Here is a 24167-nt window from a genome sequence, read left to right on the forward strand (position 1 = left end):
TTAAAGCTGCTGAAAGTCTTAAGTCTACAATGATGGGGTGGCCCCTTCCTGGACCCCCCTGGCAGTCATGGGCTGTTGCATAGGCCCCTCCTGATCCCTTTGACCATGCAAAACCCCATCTAGACTGAAAACTTTCATTCACTCTCTCTCCCATTTCAGAAAAAATGGGCGGCTTCCTTGACGCGTCAAGGCGACAGTCAGTGTGCACCTCAGAGGTTCTTCCAGCTTGCCAGGTGAGCTTCAAACAGCCCAAGGCAACCTAGGAAACTGGTCAAAAATCAAATCCACCTACTTTTGCTCTCTGTCTTTTTTTAAAGAGCTTGTGTAGACTTAAGACTTTCAGCAGGTTTAAGGGCAGCTATAGGAGCCCTTAAAGCTGCTGAAAGTCTTAAGTCTACAATGATGGGGTGGCCCCTTCCTGGACCCCCCTGGCAGTCATGGGCTGTTGCATAGGCCCCTCCTGATCCCTTTGACCATGCAAAACCCCATCTTGGCTGAAAAATTTCATTCACTCTCTCTCCCATTTCAGAAAGAATGGGCGGCTTACTCGACGCGTCAAGGCAACAGCCAGTGTACACCTCAGAGGTTCTTCCAGCTTGCCAGGTGAGCTTCAAACAGCCCAAGGCAACCTAGGAAACTGGTCAAAAATCAAATCCACCTTCTTTTGCTCTCTGTCTTTTTTTAAAGAGCTTGTGTAGACTTAAGACTTTCAGCAGGTTTAAGGGCAGCTATAGGAGCCCTTAAAGCTGCTGAAAGTCTTAAGTCTACAATGATGGGGTGGTCCCTTCCTGGACCCCCCTGGCAGTCATGGGCTGTTGCATAGGCCCCTCCTGATCCCTTTGACCATGCAAAACCCCATCTTGGCTGAAAAATTTCATTCACTCTCTCTCCCATTTCAGAAAGAATGGGCGGCTTCCTCGACGCGTCAAGGCAACAGCCAGTGTACACCTCAGAGGTTCTTCCAGCTTGCCAGGTGAGCTTCAAACAGCCCAAGGCACCCTAGGAAACTGGTCAAAAATCAAATCCACCTTCTTTTGCTCTCTGTCTTTTTTTAAAGAGCTTGTGTAGACTTAAGACTTTCAGCAGGTTTAAGGGCAGCTATAGGAGCCCTTAAAGCTGCTGAAAGTCTTAAGTCTACAATGATGGGGTGGCCCCTTCCTGGACCCCCCTGGCAGTCATGGGCTGTTGCATAGGCCCCTCCTGATCCCTTTGACCATGCAAAACCCCATCTTGGCGGAAAAATTTCATTCACTCTCTCTCCCATTTCAGAAAGAATGGGCGGCTTCCTCGACGCGTCAAGGCAACAGCCAGTGTACACCTCAGAGGTTCTTCCAGCTTGCCAGGTGAGCTTCAAACAGCCCAAGGCAACCTAGGAAACTGGTCAAAAATCAAATCCACCTTCTTTTGCTCTCTGTCTTTTTTTAAAGAGCTTGTGTAGACTTAAGACTTTCAGCAGGTTTAAGGGCAGCTATAGGAGCCCTTAAAGCTGCTGAAAGTCTTAAGTCTACAATGATGGGGTGGTCCCTTCCTGGACCCCCCTGGCAGTCATGGGCTGTTGCATAGGCCCCTCCTGATCCCTTTGACCATGCAAAACCCCATCTTGGCTGAAAAATTTCATTCACTCTCTCTCCCATTTCAGAAAGAATGGGCTGCTTCCTCGACGCGTCAAGGCAACAGCCAGTGTACACCTCAGAGGTTCTTCCAGCTTGCCAGGTGAGCTTCAAACAGCCCAAGGCACCCTAGGAAACTGGTCAAAAATCAAATCCACCTTCTTTTGCTCTCTGTCTTTTTTTAAAGAGCTTGTGTAGACTTAAGACTTTCAGCAGGTTTAAGGGCAGCTATAGGAGCCCTTAAAGCTGCTGAAAGTCTTAAGTCTACAATGATGGGGTGGCCCCTTCCTGGACCCCCCTGGCAGTCATGGGCTGTTGCATAGGCCCCTCCTGATCCCTTTGACCATGCAAAACCCCATCTTGGCTGAAAAATTTCATTCACTCTCTCTCCCATTTCAGAAAGAATGGGCGGCTTCCTCGACGCGTCAAGGCAACAGCCAGTGTACACCTCAGAGGTTCTTCCAGCTTGCCAGGTGAGCTTCAAACAGCCCAAGGCAACCTAGGAAACTGGTCAAAAATCAAATCCACCTTCTTTTGCTCTCTGTCTTTTTTTAAAGAGCTTGTGTAGACTTAAGACTTTCAGCAGGTTTAAGGGCAGCTATAGGAGCCCTTAAAGCTGCTGAAAGTCTTAAGTCTACAATGATGGGGTGGCCCCTTCCTGGACCCCCCTGGCAGTCATGGGCTGTTGCATAGGCCCCTCCTGATCCCTTTGACCATGCAAAACCCCATCTTGGCGGAAAAATTTCATTCACTCTCTCTCCCATTTCAGAAAGAATGGGCGGCTTCCTCGACGCGTCAAGGCAACAGCCAGTGTACACCTCAGAGGTTCTTCCAGCTTGCCAGGTGAGCTTCAAACAGCCCAAGGCAACCTAGGAAACTGGTCAAAAATCAAATCCACCTTCTTTTGCTCTCTGTCTTTTTTTAAAGAGCTTGTGTAGACTTAAGACTTTCAGCAGGTTTAAGGGCAGCTATAGGAGCCCTTAAAGCTGCTGAAAGTCTTAAGTCTACAATGATGGGGTGGTCCCTTCCTGGACCCCCCTGGCAGTCATGGGCTGTTGCATAGGCCCCTCCTGATCCCTTTGACCATGCAAAACCCCATCTTGGCTGAAAAATTTCATTCACTCTCTCTCCCATTTCAGAAAGAATGGGCTGCTTCCTCGACGCGTCAAGGCAACAGCCAGTGTACACCTCAGAGGTTCTTCCAGCTTGCCAGGTGAGCTTCAAACAGCCCAAGGCACCCTAGGAAACTGGTCAAAAATCAAATCCACCTTCTTTTGCTCTCTGTCTTTTTTTAAAGAGCTTGTGTAGACTTAAGACTTTCAGCAGGTTTAAGGGCAGCTATAGGAGCCCTTAAAGCTGCTGAAAGTCTTAAGTCTACAATGATGGGGTGGCCCCTTCCTGGACCCCCCTGGCAGTCATGGGCTGTTGCATAGGCCCCTCCTGATCCCTTTGACCATGCAAAACCCCATCTTGGCTGAAAAATTTCATTCACTCTCTCTCCCATTTCAGAAAGAATGGGCGGCTTCCTCGACGCGTCAAGGCAACAGCCAGTGTACACCTCAGAGGTTCTTCCAGCTTGCCAGGTGAGCTTCAAACAGCCCAAGGCAACCTAGGAAACTGGTCAAAAATCAAATCCACCTTCTTTTGCTCTCTGTCTTTTTTTAAAGAGCTTGTGTAGACTTAAGACTTTCAGCAGGTTTAAGGGCAGCTATAGGAGCCCTTAAAGCTGCTGAAAGTCTTAAGTCTACAATGATGGGGTGGCCCCTTCCTGGACCCCCCTGGCAGTCATGGGCTGTTGCATAGGCCCCTCCTGATCCCTTTGACCATGCAAAACCCCATCTTGGCTGAAAAATTTCATTCACTCTCTCTCCCATTTCAGAAAGAATGGGCGGCTTCCTCGACGCGTCAAGGCAACAGCCAGTGTACACCTCAGAGGTTCTTCCAGCTTGCCAGGTGAGCTTCAAACAGCCCAAGGCACCCTAGGAAACTGGTCAAAAATCAAATCCACCTTCTTTTGCTCTCTGTCTTTTTTTAAAGAGCTTGTGTAGACTTAAGACTTTCAGCAGGTTTAAGGGCAGCTATAGGAGCCCTTAAAGCTGCTGAAAGTCTTAAGTCTACAATGATGGGGTGGCCCCTTCCTGGACCCCCCTGGCAGTCATGGGCTGTTGCATAGGCCCCTCCTGATCCCTTTGACCATGCAAAACCCCATCTTGGCTGAAAAATTTCATTCACTCTCTCTCCCATTTCAGAAAGAATGGGCGGCTTCCTCGACGCGTCAAGGCAACAGCCAGTGTACACCTCAGAGGTTCTTCCAGCTTGCCAGGTGAGCTTCAAACAGCCCAAGGCAACCTAGGAAACTGGTCAAAAATCAAATCCACCTTCTTTTGCTCTCTGTCTTTTTTTAAAGAGCTTGTGTAGACTTAAGACTTTCAGCAGGTTTAAGGGCAGCTATAGGAGCCCTTAAACCTGCTGAAAGTCTTAAGTCTACAATGATGGGGTGGTCCCTTCCTGGACCCCCCAGGCAGTCATGGGCTGTTGCATAGGCCCCTCCTGATCCCTTTGACCATGCAAAACCCCATCTAGGCTGAAAAATTTCATTCACTCTCTCTCCCATGTCAGAAAAAATGGGCGAGAGAAAAAAAATGGGCAGCATCAAGCTGGACAGTGATTGTACATGTCTATGTTTAGTTCTCCATGTGATGTGATTAATATTAAAACTAAAAGTTTTAATGTTAGTTATTTCTGTGTTTGATTATGGATTTACTGCAGACTGAATGGATATTAAACACAATTGTCCTTGTGCCTTATAATGGTTCAGGTTAAACTATACTTTATTAAACTGTATATGAGGATAGAGCAACCTTTATATCTGAAAGACATGCTCCATTTGCTTTATCTGCATGGTTGAACCTTGGCTCTATTAATATCAAAGTTGGCAGTGTAGCAGAGGCTGACATCAACCACATATTAGAATGGATCCCCTACTCTTTTACAATCCATCCACTGGTTTAGACAGAGGGGGGGTCAATTCTCTTGTATATGATGTTTCTTTGTCCCAATTTCTCCGACAGATTGATTTTTTATTAATTGTGCATGTACATCTTTTATGCATGTATTCTGGTGAAAATTTTGCAGAGTATTACACCCAGAGTGAGCCACCTTATCGCAAGCACAGAGTCAGCGATGTAACCCACTGAGTCTTCCACAAAATGAAAGTCCAACAACTGGTAGTCTGATTTCGTCCTTCATGTACACCCCCCACCCTATCACTACCTGTATTTGTCAGTTGAGGTATTATTAGATCTTACCCTGATTGTAGGAAAAAATGTTACAGGAAAGACAGTTACAGAAATAAAGTTACATGACCAGCATAGCCTGCTTGATACCCAACATGGAATACCTGTTTCCTGTGCTATTATGTTCTGTCAGTATTGGATGAAACACATTGTGTAGTAGTATGCTAAGTGTGTGCACCAAGAATGACTTCCTAGAAGAGAACTTAATTGTGAGGCAGTTAACATTAAGTATAACATTACATGCTAATTACTCACTCAGAACTAGAAATTATGAAATAACTTTTTCATGTTAATTATTGTGGAAAGTATCTTTTTATCTTTACATGAATATATTATGCCTTATTTCGTGTGGTTTCTCTAAATTCTTATATTCAAAACTACAGGGTAAATGTAGAAATAGAAATAAACTTTAAATTTGAAAAATAAATAAATGCCATTATAAATGCATTTGTGAATATGACACATGAAAAAGTTACATCCTTTTCACTATTTACCAATTTTGTCAAATCCTGACAGACTTGGTTCAAATATATTTAGATTTAAAAATGTAATTAAAAACACGACTTTATATCTTGCATGCCATTGCAGAATATTGTAGAATATCATAAGGACTGGTAATTTATATATTTATTGGGGGGTGATCATAAAGAAATTACACAGCAAATAATGGAACGGGTTGGGGGGTGGGGGGGGGGTGGGTGGGGGGGGGGGGGGGGGGGGGGGGGGGGAGAGGGTCTCATCTAAATATGGTCCTAACCAGGTTGATAATTAAGGTCCTCTACCTCCTTCTCACACAGATACCTGTATATTTCCACCCCTTTATGTTTGTATGGTGCTCTCACATGGGGGCAATGTGTTCTTTCATTCAATACACAACATGCTTTTGATCTAATTAATACAGAGAGCTGGCATGTTGGTGTATGTAGGATGCAATATTATGCAATCCTCAGTACCATGGTTTATGGTCACTGATCTGGTACTGTTCATTCCTCGTTTCTGTCAATCATGATGAATTAGCCAATGAAAACACTTGTTTCATTGAAAAGGCCAATGACCATCGCTTCCTGAAGTTAGTAGCTAAGAATATAAGATTGTTGTATGTGGTTGTTTATGGAATGTGAATGACTTTTCAACTGTGCCAAGTACTAGTCTGTATCAACAATCCATGTGTGTAACATTGAATCATATCTCCTTGTTATATTTCTCTGTTGGATTGGCGCTACAATTATCTGTCCTCATGACAGTTAAATATTGCAGGTTAGTAATATCATTGCTTTAGGCACATACGTTTCAGCATATCTTTAATGATTGACATATCTCAGGTAATTAGCAGTGTTAATTGCCATGTATGATACTAACTTCCTCATATCAAATAATTCTTGTTTTGGTAATAATAGATATTTTAAAAGTCTTAAAGAGAAGACCTCCAAACCTGAGTATTTGCAGCACCATGTTCATGGGATAGAAATAAAATGCGGTTTCGCAATTTGGACCTGTATTCTTCATTTGTTAAAAAAATATGAAAGTATCATATTTTCCAATGTTTCAAATTGTTTCTATTTGAAAGATTTGTAGAACAATTTAGGGGGTCACATTATGTAGAGAAATAATTGTAAAAAATTAGTAATGAAAATGAAACTGTTCAAATACTAGTCCAAATTTCTTTTCGATATGATCTGTGGATTAAGGGGTTCTTTACTTTTTATTGTTGTATCCAGCAAGTGATATCATTTGATTGATAACGGTGTTAGAACCTACACTGAAAGGTCGCTCTTAATTGTAATAAAGAAGTTGTTCATCCAAAAATTCTTAACCTTGCGACTGAAAATGCAATCTGTATATATTGGGATTATAATAAATGCACATAAAGTGTGTGTGTGTGTGTGTGTGTGGGGGGGGGGGGGGGGGGTGAGGGTCTCATCTAAATATGGTCCTAACCTCAATCCCATTTTAAATTACCCATACCTAAGGTTGATAATTAATGTCCTCTACCTCATTAATACAGAGAGCTGGCAGATTGTAAAAACCAATATTCATAAGACTTGTATACTTCATACTGATATTTCCACACTGAAGAGAGGTACTGCCAGAGACAATGGCAGGATGGGGACCCCAGAAACTGATAAATGGCGATCACATTACAAATGTTCTCCCTGGGTCTGGGCAAAAAAACACAAAGCACACATATTCAACAATTGTCAACAATTCAGGAAAACTAGTTTCATGTAGTATCATTTGTTTGCAGATGAGATTCCTGAATATCTGTCAGAATGTCAGATGATTTGAGGAAACAGACACAGTCCAGTACATCCCAACCAATGGCAAGAGTAAGTACCAACACTATGATATGTATATGTTACTTTTTTTAACTCTATGTTTAGATCAAAGTTAATTTGATTAGGTACTTATGTTTACAAGTTCTACTTACATTAGATATCTAATGTTTTGGTCATTATTGTAAGATAGGATTTGTAGGTCCAGAATAAAATATATTCCTTTCCATTTTGTAAGGCCTTGTAAAGATTACTGTCAGTACATTATTTACTTCAGTTCCCACCAGTTTGTAAGTTCAATATTATTAGAACTGACATGCAATGTAACTAAAACAAGTCATGCAAAGTGCATGGTGGAACCGGGCCTTTATTTCTTAGTCTGAAGAAAAGTGATAACTTAATTGTTTCATGTAACTACTTCGCACACAGCAATATTTAAAATTCGGCAATAGCTGAACTATTGTGTCATGATGACATCTTGATATGTTTGTTAAGAATGGTATAATTTGTATGTTCAATAATCATTAGAACAGAACAGGTACTCATACATCTCATGTTCATCTATTTTTCTGAAGTAATATTGCTTAGCCTTTGTATGATGTGGTGATAACTTTCATGGTGTGACAATCTGTCCATTATACCATACTGTGAGTATGTACACCCAAAACAAGACACAAACTAAAGAGGAATCTTATAAGATAATCATTAGCTCACCCTGGGGTTAGGCTGTGTGTCTGCTACTGATCTATATAACGCATTCTGCATGTAATTAGCTACAAACCACATGGACATTTCCCCACACAGACAGTTCCCAACACTGACATTTCCCTACTCAGACATTTCCCTACTCAGACATTTCCCTACATGACAATCTGTTCTTGTATATTGAGGGTCCTTCTACTTCTACAACATATGCTAAATAACTTGTTAATTTTTATGATTTTCCCATTACCATGAGCCTATGATGTGTACTTTTTATAGTGAGCATGACATTCCATTACAGTTCTGTATATCATAATCTAGTGTTTTAAGTATGAATACTTGACACTAAAATAGGGGCCATTTCTGCAAGTAGTAAACATTTTGAAAAGTTCTTTTCCAAGATGTGATTATGGGAAGGTTTTCCTTTCTTTCTTTACAATCATTAGGATAACCTGGTATTCTGAAAAACTGAAATACTGCATAGAATTAAGGGTTACGTGTTTACATTGCCTGATTGTCTTTGGCTTTATTTACCATATATATTACAATATTAACACATTTCAGTGAATCTTGTGATTTGAAAGGCTGATATGGCAGTCATTATGAAAACAGTTACTCTATATGCAGTTTATTTTAAGACTAGCACCAAGTACCACATTCACAATCAATAAGAAAGAAATAGTTCTGAGTGTCTGTTTATTTAAATTTTCCTTAAATCCTAGAAATATGATTGTGGAAAATAGATTGTTAGTCATCATTCTTTTGTCAGCATCAGCAACCAAATATGAGGACATGTAGAAGAATGTTATCACAAAATTTCAATGAACACTCGAGTACTTATTGGGAATTACAGTATGTGTTTTGAACAAATCATGTACTATTTCTCTTCTCTGGCTCAGCCTAACATGTGACATGTACATTGCCCAATGAGGGTGAGTTTCTGTATCTTTGGTAATGTGTTTTTGTAGGATGACTAATGCACATAGTCAATAAATTTAGTAATATGAAAGAAAAGCCTGGTAAATATGATTATGGACATCATGTATGTCATACAGTTGAACATGATGTAATAGGTTTGCTTTTAATGCATTTCAGGTCAAATGTTCAAGAAAAAGAAGTATTGGTGTGATTTCAAAGGAGAATTACGACTGCCTTAGATTAAAACTTGAAGGAGGTGACATTCCCAAGGATAGCAAGACTGTCAAGTTTTACCATGTCTGCCAGAAAATACGGAAGTTCAATTTATCTTTGACAGAAATTCACAACCCTGTCCAAGGAGAATATAGACTGGAGATTATTGATGGGGACAGAAAAATAGTGATATCAAAGTCAGAACTTGATAATGTCATCTGCAAATTTTACAATGAGTTGCGGGGTTCTGGAGCAAAGAAAATAAGAACATTGATAAACCAGTATTATGCTGGCATTTCTCAGGAAGCCATACAAGACTTTATAGACAGGCAAGATGACAGGCAACTGTTACATCCTAAATTTGTTAATGCTGCCAAACTAAAACCGGTGATCTCAAGAACACCAATGGGGCGACATCAGGTTGACCTTGTGGAACTAACTGGAATGCCTGCAGAAAATGATGGTGAAACATTCATTTACATCTTGTCTGTTATTGATGTTTTCACAAGATTCTTGTGGCTTCGGCCTCTTTCCAACAAAAGAGCCAGTTCAGTGGCATTGGAACTCCACAAAATCTACTTTGAGTATGGATGGGGAAATCCAAGAATCTTACAGTGCGATCAAGGCTCTGAGTTTAAGGGAGCAGTCAACCAACTCTGCATTGAAATGGGAACGAAGATTGTCCGAAGTCGGGCTCACCATCCCCAATCTCAGGGAAAGGTGGGTGACAAATTTCAATCAAAACATGCACACTATAAACGTTGAGGTAATAGATGTAGATACTTAATAGTAAGAACATTAATGTTGATGTTATTTGGAACATGTCATCTTTAGGGCAGAGCCACACTTGCATGTGTGTGACAGATGACACCGGTGGGGCAGGATACACTAACCTTCGTGAACACCTGCTACTATCACTATTTTATGTTGATTCATAACACATGCTTATGATATTGATGGAATCATTCAGTGGACCCAGCTTTTAGAAGAGACTTCTTATGATTATGGAAACTGTTTTTGTTATATATTTCATATATTTCATATACATGGTATTACACTTGTGCACACTTTTTGTGCCTGCCTAATCTGTTTACTATTTAGATGTTAATTTATTTCAGAGTGAACGATCACACCGGGATTGGAAAAGCCATCTGGAATTTGATCACAGCAAACATGGTGATGGAGAAAGCTTCAACTGGGTGGAAAAGTTGCCAGCATATGCTAGAATACACAATGAAAGCATTCATTCTGCACTTGGTAAAGTTTGAATATATAGCTTTAATTTAATGCGGGCATATGTCACAAAGTGTGAAGCACATAATGTAAGCTATACTTTTCAGACTGTAAGCATGGTAAATGTGGATGTGTGACATTGAATTTATTTTACGCACTGACCAACAAATAACCATTATGACACAGTTAAATGATGATGGCTCATTACAGAAGGTACAACAGTTTCATAGTTGACCAGGTATTGACCAAAATATAGTTGCCTGCACCCTTCAGGCTACTGCAAATTTATAGAACTCTGGAAATATCAATATTGCCACAGTGCAGTTGTGACATTTATTGTTGAAGAAGACATGAGAAACACAGGCTTGTATTTAAACGTAATTCCTATGTTAACAGGTTGTTCACCATACAAGGCCATGTTGGGCTGCCCTCCAGTACACTTCAAGAATTTGTTGAGAGCTGGGAGTACAGTTGATGCATACTCTTGCTCTGAAGAAGATGAGCTGTGCGAACTATCTGCAGAGAGTGATGAGGTATGGAGGATTTATGTCATTACGCATAACAAGAGACAAACTCATCTATATACCCCGCCCATTGTCTAGTTTTAAATACAATGATATGTGCAATCAAATGTGACATTGTAAATTATCAGTTTGTCTCACCTCCTTGTAGAAGAGGTTGAATACAAGAGCTAATATAACATCTCCATAAACTTTGTACATCTAAACAAAGGTTATAATCATCTTCAAGTTTGTGTAAGCTAAGAATATTTAGATATCATGCATGGTATTGTAGAGCATTGTTTTCAGGCAGGTATTGTTGCAGCCCTTTATAGGTACAAGTAGTTACCAGAGTAAGGTACTTGGTACAGATAAGGTACAAAAGTTGTAAGCATGCTGACACCTCAAAACCTGGTGAATTTCTAATACATCTACAATGAATGCTTTTATGGATTTTGTTGCAGTGTCTACTGGTGTGTCATTTAATTAGAATAAGAAAATAAATCATATTTTGAAGTTTTTTAAAGAAAAAAGACTCTATAATAGCCATAGACTTATATTGTACAAAGTTTCATGAAGATATCTTGAACAGTTTTCGGGTTCTGCTCTGGTAAACCCCACTGCTTCCATTCAGTTCAGAGACTAAGTCAAAATTTCAAAACTTTATACAAAATAAAAAGAAAAATTTGTAGGTGCAGGGGATAATAACTGTCATCGGGTCCTGTAAACCTGTGCAATAATGACAGTAGATGTGACAAGTAGAGACATGTACATAGAACTATTTCAATTGCAAGATATTAGAAGTAATGATATGTTTAGGTAAAACTACATGTGAAGTGGAAGTGATATTATTTGACGTTTATGTTAGATATGTGGATATAAAAACATGGTAAATGTAATACTTTATTATTCTTTAGGATACTGGAGACGAACATGGCATTAATGAGAGAATAGAAGCAATCACAAACCTCAGGAAAACTGTGCTGCAGGCGTCACTGACCAAATCATCAGAAATGATTAAAAAACACCACAAAAACAAGGACACATCAGTGTACAAGATAGGGGATGAAGTTCTGGTGAGGGTTCATGGAAAAGATACCAGAGTCAAACGAGGTGGGCCCAAAAAAGGGATGAAAAAATGCAAGGAAGGAACTATTGTCGAAATAGATTCCCAGAACTCCCAATTCAAGGTTGTCTATCCGAACAAGCATGTACAGTGGGAGCAGGTGTGTGACATTACTTCTCAGACAAGAAAAGAAGAGAAGAGGAGAAGAATGAGGATATATGAAGGTACATATTTCCAGTAGTAGTTTATGAATAGTATGTAATTAGCAAGTATGTTTAATAATGTATTTTAAATGAAATAGTTCTTACAGAATAGATGACATCATCTATCTTGATGGACTGCAAAGACATGATGTTTGTAATGTATTTGCTGTTTTGATCATTTCCTCCACCCAAAGTAAGTGCAGTTCGAGATACAGAAACGAGATCAGTGTGTCCATCTGTCACATTTTGTATCAAGAGCATTCAATATTTCTTCATGGACCCTCACAATTGGTGCCTTTTCCCATGCTGGAATGTTTATAATATTTCATTTGCATTTTCATGGCAACAAGTTGGTTCAAATGAGGGTGGGGTTTGTTTCCAGAGCACAATTCATAAACCATTGCGTATTTCTTCATGAAACTTTATATACACATCAGGCAGGTTCTGTTATTCTGCTATTCAGTTTCTTTGGTAGACTTTTATATTTTGCATTTCTAAGAAAATACCAAGTTGGACAGCTAAGCAGAACAGTTATCAAAGATGATACAACTCATGTTGCTACTTCAGGTTGAAAAAGGTCTCCAGCAATACATGCTTGAGGTGACTAATTTGACCAGGTGATTGGGTAACTTGGTTTATTCTATGACATGGTACCCAGACAGTGTGGATGTTGCTAATACTGCAGTGTTAATTAAAAGAGAAGGAACAGTATCATAATTAAAATCAGGAACATATGTCAATTAATGTTTTTGCTGTTGTGGAATTATGGTTCAGAATTTTGAAAGTATTATATGGATCATAGCAAATGTAATTACATGCCATTACTAATTCACGACTTTGCAAGGTATTGAAATAATTTGGTGTAGTCATTAATTGTTTTGTCATTTGTACTCAAATCTTAGGATTAATGTGGTATATGATACTTCCTGTGATATTATACATTACTTACAAGGGACATTCATTGGTTTGTCTTCTTGGAACGAAAGCTAACATTGACACAGGAGGTTAGGTGGTATACAAAACACAACTGATCAAGGGTCTGGAATCAAACTGCAGTCAATGGTTGAAGCATTTGTTGATTTTCATTTCAGTTCAGTTCCTTAACCAGTTAAATTGGTCGCTCTGTGATATGTTGGTATGTGCAGAAGAAGGGATAAATGTGATAATTTTCATATATTTTTCTAACAGATGCTCTGCCAGATGCAAGAGAAGAGGGTAGAAAGCCACTCAAAAAGGGAAAAACACAGGATGAAAAAGGTATTACAATTTGAGACACCTCATAGGAATCTTCTCGAAAACATTAGGCATATGCATGAATACTTGCATGCATGCATGCACAATAAGAAGGGTAATCAATACTTGTACAAATTTTCCACCTTTCAGAGTACATTTACACATATTGAACACTTCAACGGAATAAATGTTTTCAAAATAAAATGAATGTAAAGCATTACTTTATCCTGAAGGTATATGCTTGCACTTGGTGATGTATGTTTGTACTTTTAAGGAAAGGGAGAACAACAGGCTCAAACCAAGAGGAGAGACAATGCAGTAACAAAAGGTAATATCTGAATACAGATGGGTACGATCAACAAGACTGATCAGTCCTAGATGCATAATTATATCTGTTGGAAGGAGTACACAAATTCTCCATATGATGTTGTGTCAGTTGCTCATATGTCTTCTTGTATATCATGCACATCTGAAATGGCTCATTGTCTCAGCTGAAAAATACTACATCAGTACATGTATTGCAGAACATTACAGTTGTTTCCATAAAAACAATATACTAAGAGATATATTACAGGTCAATTTGTGTGACTTATATAATGTGTCTATGCAGGACACAAGAAGACTCCAACTATGAAAGAACTGGAGATGGAGGCCTCATTCTATGACCTTGACATTGTGGACAATGAAGGGGCTGGTAACTGCATGTTTATTGCATTGGCTCAACAGCTTCAAATACATGACATTGATATAATCAGCCATAAACATCTGCGAGAAAAGGTTGTGCAATATGTACAGGTAAGTAAACAATAATGCATACTTTCAATTTTCTTAGGGTAGGAATTTGATATAGTGAATAAAATGTGAAAGCCTAATTGGGCTGAAGCCATGTCCTATTTGTTTGGAATCATGTTATTCTTAGAAATCAGTGGACCAGCTGAAAATCTGGCATACAAGTTTGTTCAGATTTTTACACCTCAATGGATTAAAAAAGTTTATATTTGTTATTATGAACATTGATATGCAGTAAGAATGTTTTTTACAATAACGGCAGTACATTTGATTTGGTGAATTTCAATTTTTATCCAGTAATGAATTCCACATATCTTTTTTTGTGTTACTGAAATTTTGGCTTACAGGACGAAACCTCAAAGCTTATGAAGCAAAGGTTTGCCTGAATGGTATTAGTTATTATTGTCTCTGAAAAGTACTCACATATTTTGGATCTTATGTTAAATATGTCAATGACAATTTGCTCTCAACCTTTCCATCAAATATATTTTCATTAATTCTTCTTACGTTATGTGAGCTAGAGAGTCATGGGGCTCTGTTGGTGATGCCCTTGACATTGATTAAACTTCTTTATTTAAAACAAGATAAACGAATGGTTGTCCCAATGAAGGAAACATCCCTCAGGTCAGCCTGTTTAGTAGGGTATATTACTTTCAAATGTTTTGGATATATTATGAGACACCTCTTAATATTGAGAATTTAAGTTTCAAAATTGCATGACAGTTGTCAGATAAGGTGTGTAAAATAAGCTGAATATTCACTTTTATCTGCCACATATGTACATGTTAGCTACAGTTCTAATAGGTTTCATACTTCCGCAGCTGATTTATATTACATTATAAAATTTGTTTTACTTTTGACCTCATAAAGTGTTATCAGGACCTTAAAAGGCATTTAAAAAATGTGATGGCTGAAATTTTGTACAGAAAGGCTGTATACACATTTCTAAATGAGCAAGTCTAAAATCATTATGCAAATTGGCTCTTTTAGGTTACAGTATAAACCACTGACTTTATATTCAGTTCGGCTGTATGAATAATTTCTGATACTTTATGTTTACCCCAATGAATAGGTTCAAGTAAATTTTGAAAGGCATATAGATTGGGATGAGGTGAAATGGGACTAAACTTTGCATTTAAGGTAAATGCACTTATACAGCAAGCCAGTGAAATCTGTTTTTTCATTAGCTCATCTTGAATTTTCACTTTTTCCAGTTTTGGGCAAACATAAAAACACTTGACCAAATTCATGGAACCTGATGAATTGCACAATTTCAATTCATTATCTATGCATGTTGCATTTAACATAAAGATGCAAGTACCAATACGTCCCCATGGGGGTCATGCAAAATGGTATCTTCTGACAATGTGAGGTTTGTCACTTGTAGAGATTTTGTACCATTTTAGCTTTGAACTTAGATGACTATACAACACAACATTGAGTCATGTTTTTTTTTTGTTTTTTTTTTTTTCATTTTATGTGTATTACATGTAGTATAAGAAGAAAGAAGAACAGTAACATTTCTCAGTCTCACACTAACTGAACATGTTTTAGGGCAAGCGGCGTCTGTTTAAGGACTTCGTGGATAAAAACCATTATCCAACATTCAGAGACTATATCATCAAGATGAAGATGTTGGGGGAATGGGGAGACAACATCATTCTGCAGGCAACAGCTGACCTCTATAAGGTGACCATCAGGATCATTACAACAATTGCAAATGAGCCTACATTCATTCGTCCAGCTGAATACCGAGGAGACATGCCAGTACTAAGCATAGGCCACTTGTGGGAGCTGCATTATGTGACGCTCATACCAATGTCCACAGAAGGAGGTTTGTGCTTTATTGATGGTACAGTTCAAATAATTATGGCAGGTCACCATGTCAAAGCATTCAGAACTTGTGTAGGTTTTTGCAATATATACCTATAACATTACATATTACTCAAAACAGTTGACTCTGTCTTCACGCTGAAACAAAGCCCAATAATGCTTAGCATTGTGCAAGTGCCAGCATGTGCATGTTCTTTAAGTTAAGAACTGAATTACTCTTGGATCGTCACATTGAGACCGTGGCATGTACCTATTATCAGATATAAATTTATGACATCTCTGACCACAGAGATATCAGTATATTACTATATTGGTACTGAACATTTCATATATTCATAGACTCATTGGAAATTAAGGATAGAGAGCTAATATAAGTATACTTCTGACATTAACCATTTCATACTTATCATACACAGAAAAAACATTCTTGTGTTCATTCATATGCTTGTTACTTGTACAAGGATTACGCATACTGGTTCCACATCTCACATACAATCATGTTTCATTTTAAGAGAAAGAGACGGAAGCAGCTAATGACACCAAAATGGACACAGAAGATGAATCAGATTCAGATTCAAAGTATCCAATCAACACTGCTGTATGGGAACACAAGGCATGTCTAAACCCATTGCAACACCAACAACAAGACATTTCCTTATTATTGTGTCAGTTGCTTAATGATAGATCCATTAATGTTTTCAGTATGAAATATTAACCAAAGATGATTTCAGATGTACTTTTGTTATAATAAAAAAAATTCTATCTGAGTAAACAGTACTCTTGTATTACCTTCATAAATGTTTTTGCCATGGTGCCTTCATATTTCACAATACATTATTTGAAAGTTTAGCTTAACAATTGTAAGAGGCACATGTCAGTTGCTGCGATTAGATACCTGATAAGAAGGTATTATTCACTCTCAGTAAGATGTTTTCTTAAACTTGTGTTAATGATGTTTCTCTTTACTAAAATTTATACAGAAAGAAAATGTAGTGGCACACCTGCAGAAAATTGCTGCAAGAGATGCACCGTGAGTTTTGTTGGCAGATAACTTGGAATGACTTTCAATCCAGATATAGTAATAACTGGGTTTTTATTCCAGTTGCTTTCTCATAGTGTTTGATTTACTCCTAACCTGTGTTTGTGGGTTTTACCAAAACGAAACAAGCTAAAACAATGAATTATTGAAGTACCATTAAAACACGAAGCACTAATTGAAGTCCTGAATGGATACTGTGTTAGAACTAGTCCCTAGCAACCTATGCTTATCAAACCAGGAGACTCAATGGATACTGTGTTAGAACTAGTCCCTAGCAACCTATGCTTGTCACACTTGGAGACTCAATGGATGCTGTGTTAGAACTAGTCCCTAGCAACCTATGCTTGTCACACCAGGAGACTTAATGGATACTGTGTTAGAACTAGTCCCTAGCAACCTATGCTTGTCACACCAGGAGACTTAATGGATGCTGGGTTAGAACTAGTCCCTAGCAACCTATGCTTGTCACACCAGGATACTTAATGGATCGTGTGTTAGAACTAGTCCCTAGCAACCTATGCTTGTCACACTTGGAGACTCAATGGATGCTGTGTTAGAACTAGTCCCTAGCAACCTATGCTTGTCACACCAGGAGACTTAATGGATACTGTGTTAGAACTAGTCCCTAGCAACCTATGCTTGTCACACCAGGAGACTTAATGGATACTGTGTTAGAACTAGTCCCTAGCAACCTATGCTTGTCACACCAGGATACTTAATGGATCGTGTGTTAGAACTAGTCCCTAGCAACCTATGCTTGTCACACCAGGATACTTAATGAATGCTGGGTTAGAACTAGTCCCTAGCAACCTATGCTTGTCACACCAGGATACTTAATGGATGCTGGGTTAGAACTAGTCCCTAGCAACCTATGCTTGTCACACCAGGATACATAATGGATGCTGGGTTAGAACTAGTCCCTAGCAACCTATGCTTGTCACACCAGGATACATAATGGATGCTGGGTTAGAACTAGTCCCTAGCAACCTATGCTTATCACACCAGGAGACTTAATGGATACTGTGTTAGAACTAGTCCCTAGCAACCTATGCTTGTCACACCAGGATACTTAATGGATATTGTGTTAGAACTAGTCCCTAGCAACCTATGCTTGTCACACCAGGAGACTTAATGGATACTGTGTTAGAACTAGTCCCTAGCAACCTATGCTTGTCACACCAGGATACTTAATGGATATTGTGTTAGAAATAGTCCCTAGCAACCTATGCTTGTCACACCAGAGACTTAATGGATCAGGTGGTAAATCTCTGTGACCCTGGATGAATTTATGACATCATACATTATGACTGTGAGAACTTTGCTCATAATATCAAAACACTATTTTGTCTTGTTGAGACACAATATAGTATTGATATTGCTGAGTGGGGCACTGAACAACAAACACTCATTTTAGATATGTTTTTCAGTGAGGAACAACTTCAAAGGCATGATGAGTTTGTCAGCGGCTTCCCAACACCAGACCGAAGAGTCAATTTTGCAGAGGGATATCTGTCTCAATATGTATGTACCTTCTCAAATGTGACAGTTGCCTCATATATTTTTAACAAACATCCTTCCAATCATTGCTCATGAAAACGTTACATGAAAATTTGTGAGCTATTTCAATGCAAGACCATGCTTTAAGGATTGTGTACATGATACATCAGTCAAGCTGTCCATTCTTTTGATGTATAAAAATGGGTTCAATCTGTCATTGTATTCTGTTGAGAACAGTGCACAGATTATTGAACAAATACCCACCTGAAGGTTTTTGGTTACACCTACTGAGAAAGCATTACTACTTCCATCACCAAATGAGACTTGGTAACCTACAATAACATGACATTTCATGTAGGTAAGAAGATACTATGACAATGCATTGAGATAACCTGTCAGATAGTTTTAAGAGTGAATAATTCATTATAGGTACTTTAGTACATTCAGGTTTGGAAACTGTGGCATAATAAGAATTGTTTTCCTATAAGTAACACTGTAGACATAGAAGGAAGTAATCAACCAGTGTGAGAGCATGGAAGTCATACTGCATACTGCATTAAGTATATGTTTTGTCTGACTTCTAGTAACGTCTGTACCATTTTTATTTAGATAGTTTAGTTCATGCAATTACTAGGTTAATTGGAATAATTGGACCTTCTTGTTGGATCTGTTCCTGTAGTAGCCATGTGCTCAGGTCCTTGCCCATCTGTTTCTTTATGCATATGAATCAGAACTCCTGCTCGGATTGGCAAAATAAAAAACACAGGAATTCAGTCAAGAATTTTGACTTTAGATTCCTGTATATCAATGATCTGAAATTGTTCAATAATGTAAGTAGCCGTACCCTTCCACTGAACTGGAAATAAAAGTGACTAGTACATCTGTTTTATATTTTGGTCTATGCATAAGGATTCAGAGTGACAGTAAAGTATACACAAGACTAGAACAAATAGGATGACGTCAACTTTCTAGTACTCGACTATGCTTTTATGTCTGACAATTTTCAAACAGCTACAGCCTTTTAAGGTACAATTGAGCGTGCTCTTTCTACAAAGTTTTTCAAAGAGTGCCATACAACTCTTGCTTCAAACTTGTTTGATCAAGGCTACAATATTCAAAGCCTCAGCAAGCTTTCAAAACATTTCATGGTAGACATGTGGAAGCCATTTCCAACTTTAATGCATTAATGACCAAAATGATGTCCCATGCAATTCTTTTTTTTTGACTTGTACCATATGTTCCCATATTTATTTAGGTGTCACGAGTCTTGCATGTGTTTGTGATTGGTGTCATAAGTGGGAAACGACGCCATCACCTTTCTTTGAACACCCTGTATTGACAGTTGTTCATAAAAACATGCTTGTGATATGGTGAAACTCGTAAAAAGACTTCCCTTTAAGCAGAAATTTCACATGATAATAGAAAGGGATTTGTTGCTTTTATTTTTTTATGTTTATGAAAATGTTTTTTCCACTTTTATTCCCACACACAGTATTTTTATCTGAAAGTGCATGGTGGTAAGTCATGAGGACATTGCGGTGCCCCTGTTGTCACAAGTACAATTTAAACACGTTCCAAATTAACTTGTGCTTTTAACTAAAACAAAATGTTATTAAAGTTGCTATATCTGCTTATATTTGCTTAACTACTTACTTCATTACATAACAAGACGTGTATTCCCTATATATTTTGCATACTTTTATTATTGTTTCAGATGCAGCAAAAAATGCTTCAGTACTTGATATCAGCTTTGACATTTACAAGACTGAAAGATACACGGTATTAAATATTAATATTTTGTGACACTTTGTGAAACAGGTTGTTTCAAATAATTCCTGATAACATACATTATATTTAAGTTTTGAGGTTATACCAGAGGAATGAGATAGATACCATGATTGGCTTAATGTTACATTTATTTGCATTTACTAAAAATGTATTGTAGGATTGGCTTTCGTTTTCATTCATGGAATGTCATGTAATTCCTGATGAAGTACTCTACACATGACACATATTGCCATCAAATAAGCAACAATGCAGGTAGTTAACTGCCAGACACACTGACATATAGACACTTCCACTTGACATGTAATAAACCAAGTCATCGAACCTGACCATCAGATAAATTAGGTTAGCATATGTTGTTATGGACCTATGTTCTGTCCCATTGGGTACTTACCCAACAGTTGACTATGATGAAATGATGGATTTCTTTGTTGATACAGGAGGATATACTCGGGGAGTATGCGACTGTTCAAGTGCAAGGTTGAAAAGAAGCTGGAACTTTTAACGCAAAAGCACATGATGTAAGAATACCTTTATGTTGAAAAAACACATGATTTACGCCACCGTGGTCTAGTGGATAGAGCATCCACCTGGAGAGAAGAGGGTCGTGGGTTCGACCCTCAGCCACGTCATACCAAAAGACGATAAAAGGTTGTACTTGTTCCTACCCTGTCTGGTGCTCGACAATAAGGGGCTAAAACAGGTATTGGTTGGGTCAGAGTCAGCAAACTGTATTAAAGGTTACACAATTTGCGTTAGCAATCTTTTAACGTCTTTTGGTATGACGCAGCCGGAGATCAAACCCTAATGTTCCTGCTCTCAGGGCAGACAATCTTCCTATAGTTAATGGAGGTGATCAGCTTTTTTTCTTTTACTCTCCAAAAACCTTATTAAGGTATTGATAAGGAACATAAACTGTCATAATATGTAATGTTATAATGTCTTTCAACAATACACATGAGGAAGAGAATTTATGTATGTATGTATGTATCTACCTGTTAGAACAACAAAAGTAATAAGATAACAAAAGTGGTAACGTAACAAGGGTAGCCAACTGATAATTGGTGCTGATAGGGGAAGCCAACTGATAATTGGTGCTGATAGGGGAAGCCAACTGATAATTGGTGCTGATAGGGGAAGCCAACTGATAATTGGTGCTGATAGGTGATTAGCAAAGAAAAAATGGAAGCCAACACTTAACAGTAAATTGGCACTGACAGGTAAAAGAATAGAATGTTGCTCATGGGGTACACAGTTCCAGTGACTGTCATGTTCAAATAACAAAAGTCAGTATGAAATGGTCAAATATTTTTGCCTGTCATTGTACCCAGTTAATGTCATGGACTGGTTATCTGTCATCTGAGTAAACATCTTCTCCTAGGGCAGCCTACTGGTTAAGCATTCACACATCAAGCTGAAGACCCGGATTCGATTCCCCACATGGGTACAATGTGCGAAGCCCCTTTCTGATGTCTCTCTTCTCCTTAGAAACCACATAAACAATGACACTGAAACATCACATACTTGTTCCAATGATGTCACGTGTTAACCAAATATTTCAGTAAGGCTGCAATTTCTGGATATATTTATTGCGTTTTCTTTAAATAGTTCTATGAAAATGAATGAATGACAATGCTTACAACAAATCCTGTTAGATGACTGGCTTTGTTGATATTTCAAACTGTTGCCTACATGTGTTGATGTCTTTGTGAGCTACAGTGCTTAGTCAATTGTTTTTACATAAACATATGTTTTTTCACACTTCAGAGCTGCCACAGATTACCTGATGTATGTTGGGGTAAAGGAAGCTATAATTCATATTCTGATGGATGTGCTGAATAAACCCTATGAAGAAGTCAACTATGAATGTAAATCAACAGAATTTGATGCCAGTCAAGTTCCAGGGAGGGGTGTCCACATCACTGTGGATGACGAATAATGATGGCTTGGTTCACAGAGGGAGGATTAAAATGCCACTGTTATACAGGATGACTGACTTGCTGGATGTGTTGTGATGATTGTGCTTGCACACTGATATCAACACCAACATATATTATCTTTACAAGAAAAGTAATTTGATGTACATGAACCACAGTGACATGTCATTTTGTAACATTAGTATTTCTTTGTATGACAATGTGGGAATTTATTAGGGCTGCAACGGGTAACTCGGGTACCTGGGTCGGGTGGGTACTGAGCAGGACCTGGGTACCCACATGACTGCCTGGACTCATGGTTAGTCATGTGATATATTGTTTAATGACAAAAATTATCGCGAACTCTATGCTTACACTAAAAGTTCGCATTTCTTTCTGACTATGCACCCATTCCTTCTGACTTAGGCTCTTCTTTTGGCAACTGACAGTAAATCCCATTTCTAAGTTGAGAGCAGAATATGAATGCTATGGGTCAATATTTCTAATTTTAAGAGATTTTTGACTATGTTATCACTCATGTCCCATCGACCATAAATGGGATAACACCTATAAACTCGACAAATAATGGAATCTGAAGATTTTGTTTTGACTACTGATAGTAAGTCCCATTTCTAAGTTGAGAGCTGAATATGAATGCTATGGGGCAATATTTCTAATTTTAAGAGATTTTTGACTATATTATTACTCAAGTCCCCTCGACCAGAAATTGGATAACGTCTATAAACTTGACATATAATGGAATCTTAAGATTTTGTTTTGACTACTTATAGTATATACCATTTGTTACTTGAGAGCAGAATATGAATGCTATGGGTCAATATTTCTAATTTTAAGAGATTTTTGACTATATTATTACTCATGTCCCCTCGACCAGAAATGGGATAACGTCTATAAACTTGACATATAATGGAATCTTAAGATTTTGTTTTGACTACTTATAGTATATACCATTTGTTACTTGAGAGCAGAATATGAATGCTATGGGTCAATATTTCTAATTTTAAGAGATTTTTGACTATGTTATCACTCATGTCCCCTCGACCAGAAATGGGATAACGTCTATAAACTTGACATATAATGGAATCTTAAGATTTTGTTTTGACTACTTATAGTATATACCATTTGTTACTTGAGAGCAGAATATGAATGCTATGGGTCAATATTTCTAATTTTAAGAGATTTTTGACTATGTTATCACTCATGTCCCCACGACCAGAAATGGGATAACGCCTATAAACTTGACATATTATGGAATCTGGAGATTTTGTTTTGACTACTTATAGTATATACCATTTGTTACTTGAGAGCAGAATATGAATGCTATGGGACAATATTTCTAATTTTAAGAGATTTTTGACTATGTTATCACTCATGTCCCCTCGACCAGAAATGGGATAACGCCTATAAACTCGACATATAATGGAATCTGAAGATTTTGTTTTGGCTACTTATAGTAAATAACATTTCAAACCTGTCAGCAAAGCCTGAATGCCAAGGGTCAATATTTATAATGTTTAAGAGAGTTTTGACCATATCATTACTCATGTCCCCTCGACCAGAAATGGGATAACACCTATAAACTCGACAAATAATGGAATCTGAAGATTTTGTTTTGACTACTGATAGTAAGTCCCATTTCTAAGTTGAGAGCAGAATATGAATGCTATGGGTCAATATTTCTAATTTTAAGAGATTTTTGACTATGTTATCACTCATGTCCCCTCGACCATAAATGGGATAACACCTATAAACTCGACAAATAATGGAATCTGAAGATTTTGTTTTGACTACTGATAGTAAGTCCCATTTCTAAGTTGAGAGCAGAATATGAATGCTATGGGTCAGTATTTCTAATTTTAAGAGATTTTTGACTATATTATTACTCAAGTCCCCTCGACCAGAAATGGGATAACGTCTATAAACTTGACATATAATGGAATCTTAAGATTTTGTTTTGACTACTGATAGTAAGTCCCATTTCTAAGTTGAGAGCAGAATATGAATGCTATGGGGCAATATTTCTAATTTTAAGAGATTTTT

General features: G+C 38.1%; 2 protein-coding genes across 2 annotated transcripts in view; both read left to right on the top strand.

Annotated features, from left to right (window-relative positions):
• The window catches only part of LOC139462498 (TNF receptor-associated factor 6-like), a 114266-nt gene that overhangs the window by 10235 nt on the left and 79864 nt on the right, over window positions 1-24167 (top strand). The gene's annotated exons all lie outside the window — the stretch shown is intronic.
• On the top strand, window positions 165-22349 carry LOC139461638 (uncharacterized). The gene is made up of 18 exons (XM_071243104.1): window positions 165-233; window positions 530-603; window positions 1640-1713; window positions 2750-2823; window positions 8977-9732; window positions 10131-10269; window positions 10642-10778; window positions 11663-12035; window positions 13203-13271; window positions 13522-13575; window positions 13858-14042; window positions 15591-15870; window positions 16382-16482; window positions 16850-16899; window positions 18336-18429; window positions 20120-20184; window positions 20631-20711; window positions 21958-22349. The coding sequence occupies exons 1-18, from the start codon at window positions 165-167 to the stop codon at window positions 22127-22129; spliced, it is 2847 nt and encodes a 948-aa protein (XP_071099205.1). The 3' UTR covers window positions 22130-22349.

This window comes from Haliotis cracherodii, unplaced genomic scaffold (assembly GCF_022045235.1).
Source record: "Haliotis cracherodii isolate W230 unplaced genomic scaffold, xgHalCrac1.p SCAF_15, whole genome shotgun sequence".
NCBI classification, from domain to species: domain Eukaryota; kingdom Metazoa; phylum Mollusca; class Gastropoda; order Lepetellida; family Haliotidae; genus Haliotis; species Haliotis cracherodii.